The following is a 21,042-nucleotide window of genomic DNA, read 5'->3' as shown; positions in this document are numbered from 1 at the left end:
AGAAAAGGATTCCCTTGTAGAAAAGGTAGTTAGGACACCAAGTTTAGAGGTCTTTGTAAATGCCGGCTTTTTTTTATTTCACTTTAACTTCCTCATACAAATTGTGATCACCTCTTGTCCACACTTTTGCTGGGCTTTGAAACATACAGGTGTCACAGTTTCTAAGTCCCTCATGTCAGCTCCTACTGCCTGGTGAGGCATGTCAGTGTCTGAGTGGCACTGATCCCTGTTTGCTTTTTAATTGCCTCCTGCTTTAAATAGTTGGGGAAGGCTGGTTGATGATTCACTGCCACTCCTGCTGAAACCGGAGAGTTTTCATGTATTTAAAGGGTCACTTTAAATATGTGTTTAAATTTACTCCTATTGTCATTATGAAGCACGGTATTGGATGGATATTGGACAGGAACTCTTTTTCTAGAATGTCTTTTGAACTTAGGATACTGTGATAATAATAATGAAACTTCATATTTTAGGAATTAGGAAGATCTCCTTTGGAATTACTTCCCAAGTGCTTCTCAGTCCTTTTTTTTTTTTTTTTTTTCTTTTCACCTAATCTGTTACTCTAAGTACGGTGATCCATCTCCACAATCAGACAAAATTTGGGTTTCTCTTTGTTGTGTAGGCAAACTTGCTTTAAAAAATTCTGAAGCAACATATATTTGGCCTTCAAAACAAATCAGACCCTTTATTTTACCAGGCTTTACTTCACATTTGGTCTGGACAGTTCAAGGTGCCATCCCAGAGTGACAGCTCTAGCCTGTAAGAGGGGCCTGATGACCTTCGCACAGAGGTGAATCATCCCTCACAGCTCTGCGCCTCTCTGCACCCTCTTGTGCATGGTCAGCCCTGCTGGCCACACCGCCTTGGTGTAGAGCCCAAGTCCATCGGACCAGGACCAATTTGAGATTCATTGCAAGGAAGGGGATGCGCACACTTTTCTATGTAAAAATGAGAGTTCAGACCAAAACTGTTCAAGTATTTGAATATAATAGATTAATATTCTGTTTCTGTATGATATAAAAATGATTCTTTGGGAATTTCTTCCACAAAAGTCCTGCTTTGGAGAACAAAGATCTTCTGACAGTTAAGTTCTTCTTAGACCCACAGTTGCACACTTTTCACTTTGACTCCTTCCTTTCTACCTGAAGCCCTGGAGAATAAACTTGGTTACTTTCCCAAGCTGGCATTCTCTGGGATGAGTATATAAAATTTTTTCAGGTTTTCAATTTGTGTTGTATTTTTTTTTAATTGTTAGGTAGCCTCACTTCCATGCATAGTTCCTAATAAGTTAAAAAAAAGAAGAAAAAAAACCTGAAACAAAAACAACCTTTTTGAACCAAGAAGAGCATAAGCAAACACAGAGAAGGATTATCGAAACAGCCAGTGATGATGGTTTCACATTGACAAGAAATGGTAAACTTTGCCTGTAGAGATTGTTCAAAATACCTGACGTACTTGAGACAAGACCTACTCTCTTCATAAGTCTTTTCTTTTCTTCCCTAAACATTCACATAGGAATTACCTTGTGTTTGTTTATGCCTTAGTAATTAACCTAGAGAGTTGATCTGGAAGGAATCTCCTTTTTAGCTACTAGAGATTTTCACCCACAGGAGATTTTGGTGGTCACAGATGTAAGATTTTCTGGAGCCCGCCTCTAGAGTTGGGCCCTCACGTGCCTCGTGACCCTGGGAGTAGGCACTGTGTGCGCTGGCCTCTGGTCCCTGTCCACAGAGAGCTCTTGCCGTGGACCCTGTGTTCACCTTCCAGTTCTTGTGAATCCTGATGGCTTGATCCCTTCATAGCATGTCCTCCCCTCAGCTCTATCTCCCCCGTCTTCTGTGGTTGGCCAGAGCCACGGTACTACATATATTTATGCAAAGTTCTCGCATTGTTATCAGTGCTTTGCTTTCTCTACTAGGATGATATGATTTAGCATAATTTAATGTTTTAGGTCTCTAAATTGGATGATTCTATGTTCTATTATCAGCTTCTTGCATTAGGTGCCTTAAATTGAGAACACCTGCTTTTTAAAAAGCATGCTCGTGAGGCCCTCCCGTGATTGCTCAAGCGAGACTGCAAGTGAGGGGACTGGGAATAGATGGTAGTAGGCAAAATGAAACCGGGAATTTTAGCCTCCCTGTGGTATTGTTAGAATCACAGTCGGGGGAAAAGAGAAGAATATCTATACAGCTAGCTGTCTCAATCTCTCTAGGAGGCTGAGGCATCAGGTCCTGTGTCTGTAGAGAAAAACTGGGAGGAACAAATAGCCAGATGGGAGAAAAACCTAAGAAGAGAAATGCTAGCAGGTCTTATGAGTAGAAGGTAAAACGAATCTGTGAACAAGATACATGTCAGTGAGAGGGAAGGGGGGAGCACAGAGGACGCCTAGGCGTGGAAGAGTGCCCCCAAGGGACAAATGAAGGTCAGGTCCTGGGATGCATTTTAGTCCCTAAAGATCCACCACTGAGGTGAAGCAGAGGCTTGAGACAGAAGCCCTGTGAGCAGTCGGAAGGCAGTGAGGATTCATGGCAGGGTCAGCAACGAGGGATAATGGGATGCAGGAACCAGCCCTCCTTCCTTTCCTTCATCCCCGCCGCTCTCCCTTTCTTCCCCGTGCTTTTATTGGACATCATTATGGCGGTAAGTGTTATGTTAGCCACCTGATGAACAAAGTTGGTTGAGAAAAGAACCTTGCCAGCCTCTCCAGGAATTTCAGTCCATCCTCTTTCTAGATGGCCCCTCTGGCTCAGGCGGTGACCTTACCCTTAGAGGCCAGGCCTTCTCCCAGCCCACCGTGCAGAAGGAACAAGAAACCCGATGAAGCATTCTTTTATACAGGGTCCACAGGCAAAGGGGTAATTCGTAGGACTCTTCCTAGGTTGGTTTATTTAATTAAGAGCTAACAGTGGCTGGGAAAATCCCAGAGTCTGATTAAAAATTCCCATGATGCCCAAACAACTTTTTTTTTTTATGAAGCAAGTTATATCTTCCTAGATGATAATCTAGGATAATACAGTTGGTCCATTTTTGTTTACCTTCTCTCAGGTATAGAAAGCGCCTTGGTGACTCCCACCAAATGCTTTCCTCAGTGGCCTGACCACCATAGGAATTCTCTTGATGCCCTTTAGCACAGAGGGTCTGACCTTTTTTCTCATCCTTTCTCTACCCGATACATTGACTGCAAGAATCAGAGTCTTAAAATAAACCTCCATTCTGTCAAGTATACAGTAAGTCTTTTTAGAACAGATCTCTCTGAAGAGACATTTGTGATTTTTAGATCCTGGCTATACTAAATTTCAGCTACAGCTGTAGAACTGTTCCGTACTAACTCCCATGTTATTGAGCACCCACTAGATGCCAGGCGGTGAGTAAGAAGACCTTTCTTGTAGCCAAGGGGCCAGCGGTGCAGTGAAAGGGACAGATGTGTAAACAAATCAAGCATTTCAAGGCACTAGATCGTGAATGTCGACTGTTAGGGGAATGGGCACAGGGCATTGCAGAAACATAGGGGAAGGCCCTCGCTTGACTGTAATGAGCTTCTGGAACAGTGATGGGGTCTTAAAAGAGAATGGTTGGAAGGGCATCTGTGCAAATGGAACAGTCTGAGAAAATGGTTGAAATCTTGAAACAGTGTGATGCATTTGGGGAGATAAATAATAACAATTGCTGGACTGTAAGGTAGAAATATTGAGAGGTGATGCTAGTAGCTATGCCAATAAACAGAAGAGTGATTTGGGAGAGAAAATATTTACACTTCTTAGACCAAAGTCTTTTAAAGGATTTTAGAGACAACTCTTTCTGTCCTTTCCATATTTTAACCTCTTTATCAGAAACTTTATTGAGTGCTCCTCTAATGTAATTTTGTTGGCCTTGCTTGAGTTAATGTATGTATTTGAAAGAAATAAAGCATTTGTATAGGTTGGTCTTTGGAGAATGCTGCCTTTAGTATTCTGACTTAGTGCCGAGGGTGCACACAGCAGAGGGGTATTTAGATTGTGTAAGAGAAAGAGGGTTTGGACAGATTGTCGTATACTCACATAGCTTAACTGTGAAAGACAGTCCACGGCCTATTTTACCTAACAGTGCATTCCATGGTGATAGGTAATAGGTGAAGTGGGGACTAACTAGAATTATATGTTGGCGATAGCAGATTCAATGATAAATAGAGTTCTTACAGACAAAAAGTCTTTTCTAGTCAGTTAATACCTAGAGTCTATTCTGGTTACTGTCTTCTCTCCTGAGAAACGTAGTACATTAATTTTAAAAGTAGGGCCTTTACATTTCAAACTTGTGGCATGATTGTCAGTTCTATTCAAGTAGTCATGCCCATGCCATTGATGAAGACAAAACCAAGTGTGTCGCCCTCTCTGAAGCAGAGCATGGAGGGTAGAGGGTGGAGGGTTGCTGGGTGGAGATAGCCTTGAGATTGGTTAACGTTGCTGTTTCTTCACACCGAAGGTAAACCATGAACCATGTTCACCAGAATCTCAATGTCAGAAAGAGGGAGGCAACTTGGGGCTGAGGTCCCTCCCAGTACTCGAGAAAGTGCAGCTGCGCGGTTTTAATATGCACGGCAGGAGATCTCACCAGCTTGATGATATATAGTGCATTAATGTTGAAAAGATAAACACATTTGGAGAGCACAGGAAGGGCCTTGTGTTTTTATGTTAGCAGAATGCTTCCTAATGAATAAGAATGTGCTGCTGGCTTCACAGAGCCATATGGCAGCTTTTCTAATTTTAGTTGGTGCAGATGCATAATTCTCTGGTTTTACCTTCTAGAACCTTTGAGATGCGACATAACTTTTCCTGTAATATTTAATCTCTAGTGCTTGGCCAGAAATTGCCCGTCATTGTTTCAGTGGCTTGGCTCTCCATGTGTCTCGCTGCTGCTGGGTTTGACAGTCACTTCACCTGAAGTCATCCAGCTCCTAAATGCAAGGAAAGATGAAAATTGCGGATCTATTCCCACTAGAGTCTTAAAATTTGTTGTGGAGGTGATTAGGACTTGTGTTTGACGTCAGTCTGCTGAAAAATTGATAGTTTCTGGGTGAGTGATTTTACTCATTTTGAAGCAGTGGAATTAATTATAAAACCTGCATAAAGTATCAGGTTCCATTTTAGTCAAAGATTCTAATACTTTAAGTAACACTGCTTCAATAAAAGCAACTATCCTCATGCTTGACCCAACATAAGAGTGACTTTTAAACTCCTACTTGGCTTCACATGTCAGAGGCATCTAAACTGGGGCAGCACTAAAATTTTTCTACGTATGTGTGAAGACCCTGTGAATTATCTTTTAGCTGACGTTTTTTTACAGAATGAATAATTGATACTTGTTTGAATTCTGACTTTTTAAAGATAGACTGATTTCCACAAGTTTTCCATAGTCTCTTCAGATGGTTAAAAAAAAAAAAAAAAAAGATGAAGAAGAGAGAGTATCGGCCTCTTCCATAATGGCCCCATCCCCCTGTCCTCAGGGGCAGATGTTAAACAGCATTTAGGGTGCTAAGACTTCATCGGTGGTGGTTACGCTGCTGCTGGAGTTAGAACAATTACGTGGCTGTCCCTTGAGCCAGGACCGTCATCCCTGTGAGGGGAGATAGCACTCTGTTCTGGTAATGGTTTCTGGAAAGAACCTTGGAATGTATTTTCTTGGTTCAGTTGCCTAATAAACAGACAAAACTCCTAACGTTGTAAGATTTAGTTAGCAAAAATCGGTAAGTGATATTTTAAAAGAACATGTAAAGATCTTTTTTTAAAAAATACCACCCCATAATTTAAAAATAGCTAATTGTAGCTTTTTTTAAGATAAATACATTTTTTTGCTAGGATCACAGCTTCTGATTTGTTGCTGTTCTCACCAGAAACTTAAATTTTACTTTCAAATTTATGTCTGTAGATGCCAGTGATAAAGAGCAATTTAATCCGGTTGCTTCAAAAAATACCTGTGTTTTAAAATCGCTTACCTTTCTAGAGATCAAATGCTTCCCTATTCACTTTTCCTTTTGTTCTAAGAGACAACATGAGCAATAATTACTTGTAAAGAAAAGCGTATGGAATATAATATTAATGATTTTCCCCCAGTTTGTGGTATGACTCATCTTAACACGGTCCCTGAAGAGATGGGGTTTTGTTCTTTGCTTTGAAACTGGAAATCTAATTAATTGGTATTGGATTTCTGGAGTGCAGGCAAATGGAGGAAGGAACCGGACGGGATTGCTCTCGGAGCAGCCACCCGGGAGGGAAGGAACACTCAGAGAAAGATTACAGAGGCATCCTTGGGCAGTCTCTCATCAGGGCTTTGCATTTGTAAAACTGTGCTATTAAAAAGATCATAGCTGTTTTATGATATTTTTATCTTTGGGGGGAGTGGGGAAGAAAGGGAGAGAGTTGTTATTTTCATTGTTACTCTCTTAGGCCATATTCTTTATCTAAAAAGGAGAATTTAATGCTGACAGTGCAGGAGAAAGAAATAGAAGTCAAGGCATGAAGGAGAAATCTTTTTGTAGGCTCTGAAAATTAAATTTTATCATCTCCTTTTCTGATTTAAGAGTTCCATCTGTAATAATGAGATTTCATAAGGTTTTGACCATACGAAACTCTGGGACATCTTTCTACTCTTGAGTTTACTGAAGGATATTTTTGTAACAGAATATATTTTTATGGCTAATGGATGCGAAATATAGAAAAGTAAATATAATTTGTGACCACTGAGAAAACTGCCTAATTTAAAAATATTTAATAGTGTGTTTTAGTATAGTAATGCTGTACTTACAGAGGTATAAATATATCTTAGGATTTAAGCTTATTTATATCTGGCCCTTAAAAATAGCATACTAATTACTGAAGGGCTCCATCAAGATACCAGTATGTCCGGTTATCGTAATAATGTATCTCTCACTAGAGTCCTTTCCTTCCTCCTATTTAATTTCAAGGCTCAGCTGAACGTTGAACAGAAGTAGTAATTACCTCATGAAAAGGACCCAAAAACATAAATTCATGGCCAGTTTAATTTAGATTTCAATTACATTGGTAAAGCCATACTTCTGAGTGTTTTCTATCATTTCATATTATTGATTTTGTTCTCTTTAATACTGAGAAATGATGAAAGCACAAATTCAATACAGAATTGAATATTCGATGACAAATTAGTTGGAAATGCATCTAATACAAACATTTAGTGAGGACAGGAACGGAAAGCCCCAAATTCTTTATCCTTTGTCTCTATTTCATATTTATTCTATGAATAGCGAACATTTCCCATTCCCTTAATTACATGAATAGTATTGTGTAAATATTGTAACATTCTCTTGCAAATAATCGATAGACTCATGTAGTTTTCTTTCAAAGCATATGTTTCACTAATAGAATTTCAAGTTGATCTTATGAAATTTGTGTTGTTTAGATTTTTAGTCAGGGATTCCTAGAATTCCAGCTTAGACGAACTTTTTGCCAATGTTCCTTAGCCTAGCATTGGTTTTCAGAGGCCAAGCTGACATTTTCTCGGGGCCAGATGCCACACGTCCATTCCCACTGGTGTCCTTCTTAGGCTTTTGCTTTTGCTGTCCACTTGCTTACCCTGCAGAGTCCAACTCAGCGTACGTGAAATACTTTCAGCTATGTCCAACGATTTTTATCACTTCTTTGAACTTAAAGTTAGTTCCTTGCAATTATCCCTAAATTGCTCTCATTTAGTTCGATTGTAATTGTTTTGGCCTCCCAGCTAGATTTAATCTCTCAGCTGACAAGGATTATTCACTCCGCTTGCACCACGTGCATAGCGAGACGCGAGACACAGAGATGGAGAGAGAGCAGAGCAGATCCCATTGTTGCTGGGTGATTTCCTCCCAGCGGCCACTCACTCCCTGTGACTTCCTATTAGCTGCTTTTCTCCTCTGAAAGATTTGTCAGTTGGATGTGATAAAGAGAAAAAAATGTCATGTCGTACTATCACAAATAGTTTTTCAGGAGGATAATTATTTGTATCCAAACACATGTTTTGTCAGATCCAAATTTTCTCCTCCTTTAAATTTTAGGTCCTTATCCTAAATTTCATCTGATCTGTAGATTTCTAGAATCAAATGCAATGCAGTTATGATCCTCATTCTACCTATTTTCCGGTAAGAGTTCAAAATTCAGTGTCTGAGCATGTTGCTAGAATAGTTAGGACACCCCACCATGATAGTTTATCATTGTTTAGGAACCTGCATGATTGGGTTTTCTTACATTGTTTTTTAAATTCCACAAAATATTAAAGGATGAATTTAGGAAAATTTAGGTCTTCAGAATGATGAAGGCGAGAATGTTAGGCCTATTAGGCCTAAAGCAGGGACTCTATTCCTTTTTCCACCCACTCCCACCTCCAGTTGCCTCCTCCATATCTGGGAGTAAGTGCCCGAAGCGAATCTGGTCTGTTAGCCACCAAGTACTTAGTGAAAACCTGCTCTGAAATAGGGACAGTGCCCATTGAGGGTACAGACACAGTGCCCCCTTCATGACACTTAGCTTCTGATCGGGGATCCACTACTATTGCCCGGACTGTGATGCTCACTGCACGAAGTGGAGGGGACAGCATACCTTCCTAGAAGAGGTATCAGAATGTCATCCAAAGAGAGCCTTTTTGGTCTTCAGATTCTGATGGATCCTCTCTGGGGAGGTTGTCTTCTCATGTACACCGTTCCTATTTGAGAATCACTGCTGCTACTGAAAGAGGTGCCTGATGGGAGCAAGGTGCTCCCGCGAGCAGTTAGGAGTCAGAGGAAGGGCTGCGATGTACTCTTTCTGCAGGCTGTTAACGCACCGCTCTCACACTGGCACAACACCAAAGACAAAAATGAATTAGAATACAGTAAGACCACATAAATATATAATATCTATTTTATGAGTTTTAAGATTTAGTATTAATGAAACTCAGGATCCTTGGGCCCGAAGCCTGCTGGGACCTCCACAGGACCAGGCTGCTGAATTAGATGAAACAGCAGGTGATGGGGTCAGTCCTGTCCCTGGCCTGGTGGGGTAGGAAAGGGAGTGGAAACTGAAGAGAAATCTATGGCCTTACAGAATGAACCAGTGAAGAAAAGAAAAAAGTCTGTGCCCCAGTATGCATGTACTTGGGGTATATTTGGCAATGGAAAATATTCTAGAAAAATGGGGATGGACTTGGGAGAGGGAGGTCATATGCAATAGTGGTCTGGAAAGCCTGAGATAATTCCTGCCCTGTTGAGGCCAAGGAACTGGCTGGAGACCAAGCCTGCAGGTAGAGCCAAGGGGTAAGGTACCTAACAATCAAGAGCTAGGGAAGGCAGCAAGAAAAAACGAAAGACTGACAGATCCTCACACTATTGAGTTGTAAAGGCTACCAGATAAGTCATATCTCTCTCTCTTTCTCTTTTAAAGATTGATTTATTTATTTTAGGGGTGGGGAGGGGCAGAGGGAGAGAGAAAATCCTAAGCAGACTCTGTGCTGAGCAAGTAGCCCAACGTGGGGCTCCGTCTCACGACCCTGAGACCGCGGCCTGAGCTGAAATCAAGAGTCGGATGCCCAACCGACTGAACCACCCAGGCGCCTTAACTCCTATCTCTTTAATAGGTGGTCACAATTGTTTAGATCTAAGGAGGTGAACCAAGAATATAGTAATTGAAAAAGCAGAGACAGTCTGCTTATGATAAGCTCTGCAAAGAAGTGACTACATGTGGAACTCTACTGCCTAAGGAAGAACTCACACTCATAGATATGCTAGTAGTACGTTACATTTGTAAACTACCTTATAGTTTTTAGAGTGTGTTTTACCTGTCATCCAGTTTATTCCTGTCACAGTCCATGATGTACAGAAGGCGGGTACTGTAAGGCCTTAAAAAGTTGGAATGACTTCCTTTGGCTCATACTTCTGAGTGGCTGGATTTAGACTTGAACTCACACAGGTTATCTTCCCTTTTCCACTGAATATACATGTGGAAGCACTCCATCATGGCAGTGGCAAGATTTGGAGGACCTGCGTAATTCCTAATTATGTTCTAGGTTCTCAGAGACAGATTACGCTTTGCAGATTTCAGAATACTCTGTAAAATCTTTTTTACCAAAAAAAAAAAAAAAAAAAGAGTAGAAGAAGCAGCAGCAACAGCAGCAAAATTTCCAAGGTCATGAAAGCAAGTTGATCCTGAGTACTAAATTGATTTACAGTTTTCTTTATTTGCATTTAATTACAATGGTAACATGCAGTATAAACAAGGATATAATTTATTCAGGTATAAATAATTGGCACATTGTTTTTGTCTTGTTTTCTAGCAAGTTGATGATATGTATCTGTTATGCTTTAAACTTTTTTTGGTGTTCTTAAAATAACGAGTTTGTATATATATTGATAACCACGCATCTATTTGTTCTCTGAGAATTATCATGATGGAGCATTGTCCCAGGCCCTCTAGGCCTGAGCGCTGCCTCACGCATTGTAATCCAGAACCATGTATTGTGTGTCTCTGTACTGGAGAAAAGGGCAGCCATGAACTCCTCTCGGTGCGTGATAGGGGGCCTCTTCTCTCTGCCTTAAGTTGTTAAGCACCTTCCACAAAATAGGGAGCACATCTTTCAGGCTGCTTATGTGTGAACATGACAAGAGGTGGAGCAGTGCGAGAGTCCAGAAGGCACTTGGTAGAGCGTGTCACTTGGGGGCAGCCAGAGCAGGCTGCGACTCCTTATTCCTTCTGCAGATACGTGCAAACGTATCTCTGATTATGCTGCTGAATTCTGAACAACAGACCTTTCGTTACCCTAGTTTGTGCAGTCCCCGGAGCAGAGACTAATTGTGCCACAGCGTGTAGCAGTTTTGTAATCTAGAAAAAATGCTTGTCGGGGACTAGCACGAAACCACTCAACTCATTTTATCAGCTGCCTGCGAGGGGATCTGAGCCACAGGTTCTGGAGGTGAAAAGGTACTGTTCTGTTCCTGCCTCCCGCAGTGTCTCCCGTCCAGCGGCAGTCGGGATGGACGCTGACTCTCAGCACCGCGTCTGACTGATGCCACTAGAGATTTTAAAAATCATTGCAATAACAGTGTTTCTGTGTCATTCTGTCCTTGAAAAAGCACGGCCATTCAACTCACACTTCTGTTTGTTGCAGAGAAAGCAGCAGCCGCCAACGTAGATGAAGTGCAGAAGTCAGACGTGTCATCGACCGGGCAGGGCGTCATCGACAAGGATGCGCTGGGGCCTATGATGCTTGAGGTAGCGTAGCCCCATTCTGGTTCTGTTCCCCACCCTGTTGTTGGTCTTCACGTCATTATGTTTAATTTTCAGGTAAATGTAATTTCAGGACAATCTACATTTAATTTTCACTCGTAAGGCTTGAAGTACTGCTGATCTGGAGCTTGTAAGGACATATTCACCTAGCTCCTGATTTCAGCCTATATATATTTCCCAGGAGTAAGAGAGAATTACACGAGCTAGATTACAATATAAATTGACAGAGTGAGTATTCATTTTGGAAAACCATATTCTACAAGTCCTATTAAATTCTGCAATATAATTTTTATTTGATATGTTCCCCCAATTTTTAGATTTTGTATATGCCATAGACATATGTCCATATAGGCAGGTTAAAATTCAAGGACCAAATGGAGGTTTATGCTTTTTATTTATGCTGTCTCAAACTAGTTTATCTCATAAAGATGAAAACTGAAATAATAGGCAGAGTTCTTAAGATAAGCATCCCAAGTGTAGTGGTTGGTCTTAACTCCCTGTTCTTTATTAACTTTTGGGAGTTTTATGACCGGACTAATGTCTAGAATTTGTAAAGTCTGGCTTTCCTATTTTATTAACTAGTACAGTATTAAACACCAAGCGCTTTGCTATACCTATTCCAAAATTAAAATTCAAGATGTAGGCTATGGGAAGATGAAGGAAAAAATGTCGGTGAATATATAACAAGAAGCAGAGGAGCCCTGAGACATAAATTATGTCAGATCTCAGGATAATTTACTCCGCCGATGATAATAGGAGATTGAAAAGTACCACGTGGCCGGAAGCTGGGCGGCATTGCCACATAGAATCGCTTAACTTGTGCCAGTAGCTGCACATATAGGAGAAAGTAGGATTTTTAAAGCAAAGATCACCAATAATTGACCCTTTTTTTTTTAGTTGGTGCATGTGATGATTTTTATTTTTAGAAAATCTCATCCTGTGAAAATTTAGCATACACTTGGAAGGTCGGCGGGGGAACCCACAGAAAAAATTAAAAATCGTCTGACCCAGTCTTTGTATTTAGAAATGACAAAATTCCTGGAGCTGGACCTGCTAGCCAAAAGGCTTTAAATGACCCCGCGTTGTTCCTTGCTTATTTCTCTTGAGTCACTAGCTTGACAGTATCCAAGTTCAATTTTCAGGGAAGAAGCAAAAACACACTTAACCTGATTTTCCAGAGTCAACAAGGAAAGCCAGAGTGCTTCTTCCTGCTTGGTTCTTAGAAGCAGATAAGAAAACTCTCACAAGGTGGACTATTTAGAATTAGATGAAAGTAGATATGTTCCTATGAAAGATTTTTTAATTATAAATAAAACTGATTTGAAAATTATGGTAATCTAAATAATTAGATTATTATTAGCTTATGAGGAAATTGCCAGATAGCTGCATTGATTCCCTATATGGGGGAATATTACAGTAGGGTGGGAACTCCTGAAAAGATTTCTGAGGTTTCTAAAAACAAATATTTGGAGTAACCGCAAGTTTATGATTCAAGCCCTCTGAGAACAAGTTCATTGATTATAGAAATCAGATTGCTGGATATCAGTGGGCCTTCTCTCATAAAATCAAACCAACATTTTTACTGTTTAAAAATAGTCTTCTGAGAATTCAGTGTATTCAGACTTGAGCAAGTACTTGCGTGGCAGGACTTCAGTGGTGAATATGTAAGAGAGCTAATGATCAAGTCTAGTGACTTAAGGTTTGAAGTCTTTATCCCTGCTTACATGGACTAATTTCAACAGGGAAACTTGTTCTTGTTGAGCTGTTCCTAGGCATAGATGCACACTCATGCTTACATCATAGCATAGTGGTTGCTAGGCAACAAAACCAAATGTCAGCTTTTTTCATCAGAGCATATCATAGTGTGCTTTAAAAAAACATGGTCTTATAAGATGAAACACGTTCATCTTTCAGTCATACTGTGCTACAAATCAGTCTTTTTATCATGGTACAAAGCAGTGGGAGGCTCTTTGCACTTTCAAAAGGGAACTATAGGTAATATAATTATGAAAATCCCTGTGAATGTATATCTAAAGCAGTTAGTTCAAAAGGACACGTGGCACGTAACTAATCAACTGACTTACTTCCTTCCCCCTTCACAGACATAAACACTCGCATACACTTACACGAGGTTTTCAGGGGTTGATGCCAACCTGTTATGGAAGGCCATTTGCATACAGTCTTGCTTTACCCTGCATATTGTTTATGCCGTTGGTAAAACCTGACAGAATATTTAAGAAAAACTTAAAACTGAATGGTGTTATTTTTTTAAAGAGCTTTTCACTGATGCCTTATGGTCATTTCTAATTTGAGAGAGCACTTAGTTTTGTGATGAAAATAGAATTAAAGATGGAATATATTCAAAGAAAGCTCACAAAATAGGAGCCTGTTAAATAATAACTGAAGGAAAAAGCAAACTAGGATAAAAGTAAACACTTCCTGCCCCATCTATACACATTGTTATATCAATATGTACATGTAACATTCATGTTAAAAATAGTAAATACATAGCATGGGGAAACTGTGTGACACAAACTGGGTAGACCGGGTGGCCCTGTTTCGAGATATGCCTGATCAATATCAAGCCTCCTGTAGTCTTGATCGCTCACCTAATCTATAAAACAGGACTCTGACAAGCACAGATCAAAAAGGGAAAGGAGGAGTCCCTAAGAGAAACTCCCTGAACTCTCAACTTTGACATCACCAAGGTGAACATGACAGGAAGAGACTGGGGTAAATACCGAAGTAGAACACCCTGCCGCAGGGTGATCGCAGGCCTGAGCTTCTGAGTCCACCTGGATTCAAATTCCAGCTCTGCCACTGACTGAGTTGCAAAAGCTTATGCAAATCACCTCACGTCTTAGAGCCTCCATTTCTTCCTCCTCTGTTAATTGCAGAAGGTAAAACATTCCTTCCAGAGTTGTAAATATTCAGATGATACAATGTGTTTAGGCACAGTAAACATGCACAGTAGTTATTCTCATTATCTTCATTTCCTAAAATGATCCTGGAGTCTTTCTGTCCTTCCCTAATCTAGATTCAGTGACAGAGAGGAGAAGTGAGGCCAAGCCACACTGCAGGAGAATGCTAATGTTATCTAGGTGGCTGGGGACCTGCATCTCCATGACCTGGAGAACAAGTAATAGAGAAGGGCACAACTAGTTAACTTTCCAGTTCTCACTGTCAAAAACCAAAAAACCTCGAGTCCCCTTCCAGTCCTCAGACTGTACTGGTCACATATCAGCATGCGGTCCCCATTGCCATTATCAGAGAGATACTTATTCCCAGACCCTTTCCCCAAACAATAAAGGATTGATGTTTGAGAACATCTGCAATTCCTTTCGTTTAAACCCTGGCAGCTTTAAAGGTAGCAAAGTTTGGGAGGGGGGGGTTAATCCTTAAACTGAAGGAAAATTATCGACGACCCTTTCCTCCCATTGTGTTACATGAGAAACTGTAGAACATAATTACTTTGTGCTGGGGTTGGTCACATAAACCTTGTTCTTGGCTGGGTGGATCCAGTCCATCAATATAATTTGGAAAATACAGATAAATGCCTGCACTTACGTGGCAGTAATTATCTCCTGGTAAAATAACAGAGTATTTATCATTTAGTTTGCAACAAGAAACCCTGATCTAGGCTCTCTCCTACTTACTAAGATGGAATAATTTCACCACAAGAAAGTGTGCTAATTATTCCCCAAAATGGGGGGGGGGGATCTCTTTTCTATCCACGTGTGAATTACACCTTTCCCTTAAAGGGATCATCCCTCCTTAACAACTGCATATGATTTTCTCTTGTGTCCTTTCTAACACAGTTTGTGCCTTTTCCCTTAGGCCCTTGATGGGTTCTTCTTTGTAGTGAACCTGGAAGGCAACGTTGTATTTGTTTCAGAGAATGTGACACAGTACCTAAGGTATAACCAAGAAGAGCTGATGAACAAAAGTGTATATAGCATCCTGCATGTTGGGGACCACACTGAATTTGTCAAAAACCTGCTGCCAAAGTCTATAGGTAAATGATTGTCTGCTGGGTCTCCCCCCTCCCCCATGCACACATTGTCTTGGTTGGAGGGGGTCACATAGAACTGGGTGTTGTGTCAACTGGGGATAAGAGTAACTGCTGGGTGGTTTTTTAGAGAGGCTTCTATTAAATATTTAAGCTTAAAAGTCATGGAGAAGAGGACATCTGCAGATAGTGATCTTGAATGAACGATTGTTTTGATCCTGTATTTAAAGTACATGAAAGTAATTCAGAGGGTGAAGGCTCCCGTGGCAATTGTCTTCATGGGGTTTGTTTTGTTGTTTTTTAAGAGGGTGCCAGACTCCCTCCTACTCTGTCCAGTGCCAGTCGACTCTGGTTTGTGCTTTTTCTCTATGACTCTAAGAAGTGGAAGGTCATGAGAGGTTTGAGATATGACCTCAGAAAAGCACAATTTTGAGGGCTCCTCGTGAAGAGAGTATGTATGTGGACGCATACAGTATTCTGAAGCAACGATGTTAAGGAACGAGTGACATATAGAGGGTCAGATGCTGTCAGCCTGGCAGCCCTGAATGGGCTCTCTCATTTCCCAGTCACTGCCTCCTTACCCGCTCTCCCTGTTTCACACTCCTGACTTCCTCTCACTCTGAAGATGCTGTCCCAAAGTGTCCGGCAGTATTGAGGGCCAGATTTTAAAGTGGGTGGTTCATAGCATGGGCCCCCCCCTTACTTGCTGCCCCAGAGTATTGCCATTCCCACTTACTAAGTGATTCTTTTTTTAATATTCTCACTTAGACTGATGATGTTAAGAACATCTTCACAGATAAAAGGAAGTGCATATTTTAGTACAGAATAAGGTCAAGTCCTGAGTTAGCAAGTATTTCTGTTCTTTTTTTTTTTTTCAAATGGTTTATATTAGCTGGTCTTATTGTTACCACAGTAAATAGAAGAAGGCCCTCTTTAAATTCCACGATGGCTAGCTTTTCCTTGGTATGATAATCCTTTGTTCAAAGTGACTGCAACAGTAATACAAAACATATGAATATTCATGTGAGGTTCTTTTATTATATTCTCTAGTAAATGAACAAGAAAATGGGATTTCTTATTTCAAGTAACTAATATTTCAAATCTCTTCAGTAATTTGATGACTTCCTCAAAGGACCTATACTTATTAATTCACTATTATTAATTCACTTGTCTAAAGAGCTCTTTTCCTGACTTTATACTGTACTTTTTTTATATTTTAAAATTACTTATTAACCTGAGTTAATAAGAACTCTTTTTTTCTTTCTTCTTCGATTTTTCTATGTAGTATCCATTATGTAAATAAGCTTTTAAGAATACTGATGGTGGAAGAAACTTCCCAAATGCCTGCACAGACATATAAAGCTAGCTATGGTTCCTTTTGTAATGCTAGAACAGTTTCTTGCAGTTAACTTGATATTTCCTTTGTTCTTTCCAGGGTGTGTTTTCTTTTTTATTCCTTTTGCAGCCCAGTGGCTATGGGCTTAGCATTGCATTCACCAGAACCCCTAGATGTCCTTTTAAGTATTTTCCCACTAGTGAGCTTTGAGAGTGTGTTTGCTTATCTTATCACTGGCCCTTTTTTCGATCCCCTCTTTCATTGTCCTACTGGTCGTAATGCTTTTTAGATAAAACGTAAAGAAAAGAATACCAAAATGAGGATTAGGATTGGTTCTGATGCCAGCTCTTCCGGTAGCTGAACATCTTTCTCGTCAGTTTTCTCATCTGTAGAGTGAGAAAGTGGATCTGGTGACCCATAAACACCCTTACAGTCTCCAAATCAGTCACTCTTTGATTTATTTCCCTTGATTTCTCTAATGCATTTCCCCCAAAAAATGTCTTTCCTCTGTGTCATTCTCTCTTTCTTGAATACGTACATACATTTCTAAGTATCACAACACTGAAGTAGAAGACATGTGAAGTACCCTTTCACTTGATAAGAAATAAATGACATTAGCAGTGCCTCTGCAGGGATTTTTCAGCCTAATTGAGGAAATGTGCCTGAAACAAAATAGAGTAATTCAACAACAGCCAGGTTACAGAATACACACCAACGTTTCTGTAAAATTCTACAAAAGAAAGATCTGGGAGAGGAGGCAGTGTGGGGATCTTAGCCTCAGAGCAGGGTACATTGGGCTGGGAGGGGTAGCGGCAGCCGGACACTTGAGATAAGGTGGCAGGAGCACCGGTGTCCGTGTGGGACCAGGTGTGGAGGATGGTGGGGGAGGCTTGTGCCGGCCGGCCTGTGTGGAAGATCTGGTTAGATGGATAAGGTGGGGCTGGTTAGTGACATTCGATTCTTCACTTCGGATAGCCTTCGTGTCCCTGACGACATCAAGTCCAAATCCTTTTAGAGAACTTAGTGCATGCTGCAGTTGGTGCCAGTTCCAGATTTTTGAGTAGGGGGTAACACATCTAAGGTTGACCTAATTTCCAAGAAACCAGAGTAAGGAAAACCCAAAAATGAAGAACAGTGTTCTAATAATAATTAACAAGGCCTGAACTTGAAGGGAAGGAGTCAGGGTGAAGAGTAAGAGATATGGAAGTTATTTTGAAAATCCCAAGCATTTTCCCAAATTGTTAGAACATTAGCATCATTTTGATAAACCGGTTTCTTTGTAATTGTTGGATTGCTTTTGCCTCCCTCAGTGAATGGGGGATCCTGGTCTGGCGAGCCTCCTAGACGGAACAGCCATACCTTCAACTGTCGGATGCTGGTAAAGCCTTTACCTGAGTCAGAAGAGGAAGGTCACGATAACCAGGAAGCACACCAGAAATATGAAACTATGCAGTGCTTTGCTGTCTCTCAACCAAAGTCCATCAAAGAAGAAGGAGAAGGTAGGGCAACATCTGTAGGCTGTTCTAGATGTATCTGTGTATTTATTCTTCTGCTACTTTCTTCATTCTTAATTATCGAAAATGAGTGGCCGCACAAAGGAAAATTTAGAAAAATTTAGAAGCGGTTTCTTCATTCTTTCTAACCTACTTAATTTTGGGGATAAATTCAATTTTAAAGATTTTATTTATTTGTCAGAGAGAAAGAGAGAGAGCACAAGCAGGGGGAAGGGGCAGGCAGAGGGAGAAATAGGCTTCCCGCTGAGCAAGGAGCCCGATTCGGGTCTCGCTGCGGGACTCGATCGCAGGACCCTGGGATCATGACCCAAGCTGAGCTGAAAGCAGAGCCACCCAACTGACTGAGCCACCCAGGCGTCCCATAAGTTCAATTTTAAGTCTTCAAAATAGCACTGTCCAGTAGAATGTTCTGCAGTGATGGCAGTATTATATGTCATCCATGTCCAGTGCAGGCCCCACTGGTGCGTGTGGCTTTTGAGCACTTGAAATTTCAATACTGCAAATGGGGGACTGGATTTTCTATTTGATTAAGTTTACATGTACACAGGCACTAGTGGCTACCCTACTGGAGAAGCTCTGTTAGTGGTTAAGCTTCCCAGGGATCCAAGGCTCCTCTGAATGTCTACTGCAAGCCACAAGCCACAGACCTAGAAAAATGCATAAGTACAAACAATGTCTTTCGTATACTTCCCGAGGGTTAATGGATTCCGTATATCCACGGATGCAGGGTCCAGAATATGGTGTAACAGAATGATACATAAGAGAGGGTGGAGATGGGAGTGAGTGATGGAGAGGATTTCAGGCTCTTAAGTTCGCAGGCCCTTCCCCTTAAAGAGCTGCTGCTGTAGTGTCCACCGCTGTGCCCTCCAAGCAAGCCATTCCGTGCCATTGAGTGTCACTCTTCCTACGAGGCAGTGCTGAGGAGTGCATTCTGCAGGCGGAGTAGAAGAGAAAGCGCAGAGGAGCACTGGCGGATGAGAGTCTCCTGGGCTTTATCGTCAGACACGCCAGCTCCTAATTCAGCCACTTACCAGCTCTGGCTTTGGGCGAGTTTTTTGACCTCTCTGAGCATCAGTTTACTCTCTTCTCTTATCAAGTGAAGTCAACAATCCCAGTAGCAGAATGTAGTAAGGATTAAAGGAATAGGCCTGAACCATGTTTGGCACTAAATACTCCAGAATGTCCCCAGCTTAACAATGGTTTGACTTGCTTTTTTTTTTTGACATTACGAGTCTGCGAAAGCCATACACAGTCAGTATACACCATACTTTGAATTTTTTATTTTGGATCTTTTCCTGGGCTAGCGATATGCCTACAGTCTTCTCTCAGGATGCTGGGCAGTGACAGTGAGCCACAGCTCCCAGTCAGCCGTGCGATCCAAGGATGAACAACCGATACACTTAGAACCATTCTGTACCCATGCATCCATTCTGTTGTTCACTTTCACTGCAGTATTTAGTAAATTACATGAGATGGTCAGCACTTTTTTAAAACACAGTCTCTGTGTGAGATGATGTTGCTCAACTGTAGACTAGTATGTTCAAGCGCATTGAAGGTAGGCTTGGCTAAGTTACGATGTTTGGTGGGATAGGTGTATTAAATGCGTTTTCACCTTACAATATTTTCATCTTAAAATAGGTTTATCCAGGGGTGGGGGGTGCCTGGGTGGCTCAGCTGGTTGAGTGTCTGACTCCTGACTTCAGCACGGGTCATGATCTCGGGATCCTGGGATCAAGCCCCATGTCACACTCCACACTCAGTGAGGAGTCTGCTTGTCTCCTTCTCCCTCTGCCCCTTCCCCTGCTTCTGCTCTCTCCCAAATAAATAAATAAATCTTTAAAAAAATAGGTTTATCAAGACATGACCCCATTGTAAGTTGAAGAAGATCTGTAATTCATCCTTTTTAAAAAAAATGAAGTAATCTGTAAATTTTATTGAAAAGTAATGGAGCTCCCATAGATGACATAATTTTTCAAAATTAAGTTTTACGTAAGTATGCAATGTTGAGGGATTTCTTCTCTTTTTATGCAACACACTAAGTGCTGCCAATTCACCCATCTAGGATACTGTTCTAAAGTGGAATAAAAAAGATATAGCTGATCTAATTTGTGGTTTTGTGCTGTATATTTAAACATTTTTGTACATTTAAAGTCTGGTTCTAGATGTTGACACAGTATGGCAGGAGAGTGGGGTTTCTGAGCCATAGTGTGCTCAGGCTCAAATCCTGGCTTCCCCAGCTCTGCATGGTGTTGGGCAACTTACTGAAACTCTGTGCTGTGGTTTCCTCCTGTGTTAAGTGGAGATAACACCAGTACCTGCCCCATAGAGGTGTCCCAAGGACTGAATGAATTGGTAGCCTCCCTCCATAGCAGCTAAAAAAGATGTCTTCCTCATAGTAAGTGCTCAGAAATTTAGCTTTTTGTTATGCTGAGAATGAGGATTACATTTAAATTTGGGATACCCACTATTACTGGATATATTTAAAGAAACTCTTTCCCAGACTTGAACAATCATCAATCAGTGACATAAGATATGAAGACTGTTTTTTTAACATTTTTTTCCCAGCATTTTTGAAATTGAAAAAGCTACACAATGTGCTCTGCATGTTACAAAGATAAATAAAACATTTCCCTGTTCTCTAGAAGTGAACATGGATGAATAAAACAGTCGAAGTGGGTAAGGAATAAAGGCTTCGCATTGGCTCTGAGAAACTCGCCAGGGCTGAGATTCTAATCCGTCATGCAGGGGCTCTGGCACATGCTACACTCTCCAAGATTTGTTCTCCGAATTCACCTCTAGACTCAGTTGCTTTCTTCGTTTTAAATTGCATATTGCCCTTCTAGGGCTCCTTACGTAGTTGGGTAGACAGTTATCTGGTGTTCCTGGAGCGTAGTGCACCCAAAACTCAAGCAGCAGCCCCTCGACAGAGCCGAGTATTGGATTTTA

At 41.0% G+C, this 21,042-nt stretch overlaps 1 protein-coding gene across 19 annotated transcripts in view; it reads left to right on the top strand.

Annotated features, from left to right (window-relative positions):
* The window catches only part of NCOA2 (nuclear receptor coactivator 2), a 281,080-nt gene that overhangs the window by 209,621 nt on the left and 50,417 nt on the right, over nucleotides 1-21,042 (top strand). For all 19 annotated transcript variants that reach the window (XM_048212570.2, XM_048212568.2, XM_057307897.1 and 16 more), the window contains 3 exons: nucleotides 11,119-11,222; nucleotides 15,075-15,252; nucleotides 17,893-18,081. In XM_048212570.2, coding sequence (XP_048068527.1) covers nucleotides 11,119-11,222; nucleotides 15,075-15,252; nucleotides 17,893-18,081 — 471 coding nt within the window. The remainder of the gene's footprint in view (nucleotides 1-11,118; nucleotides 11,223-15,074; nucleotides 15,253-17,892; nucleotides 18,082-21,042) is intronic.

Source organism: Ursus arctos, unplaced genomic scaffold (genome assembly GCF_023065955.2).
Source record: "Ursus arctos isolate Adak ecotype North America unplaced genomic scaffold, UrsArc2.0 scaffold_6, whole genome shotgun sequence".
NCBI classification, from domain to species: Eukaryota; Metazoa; Chordata; class Mammalia; order Carnivora; family Ursidae; genus Ursus; species Ursus arctos.
This window is presented reverse-complemented; position numbering and strand designations above follow the sequence as displayed.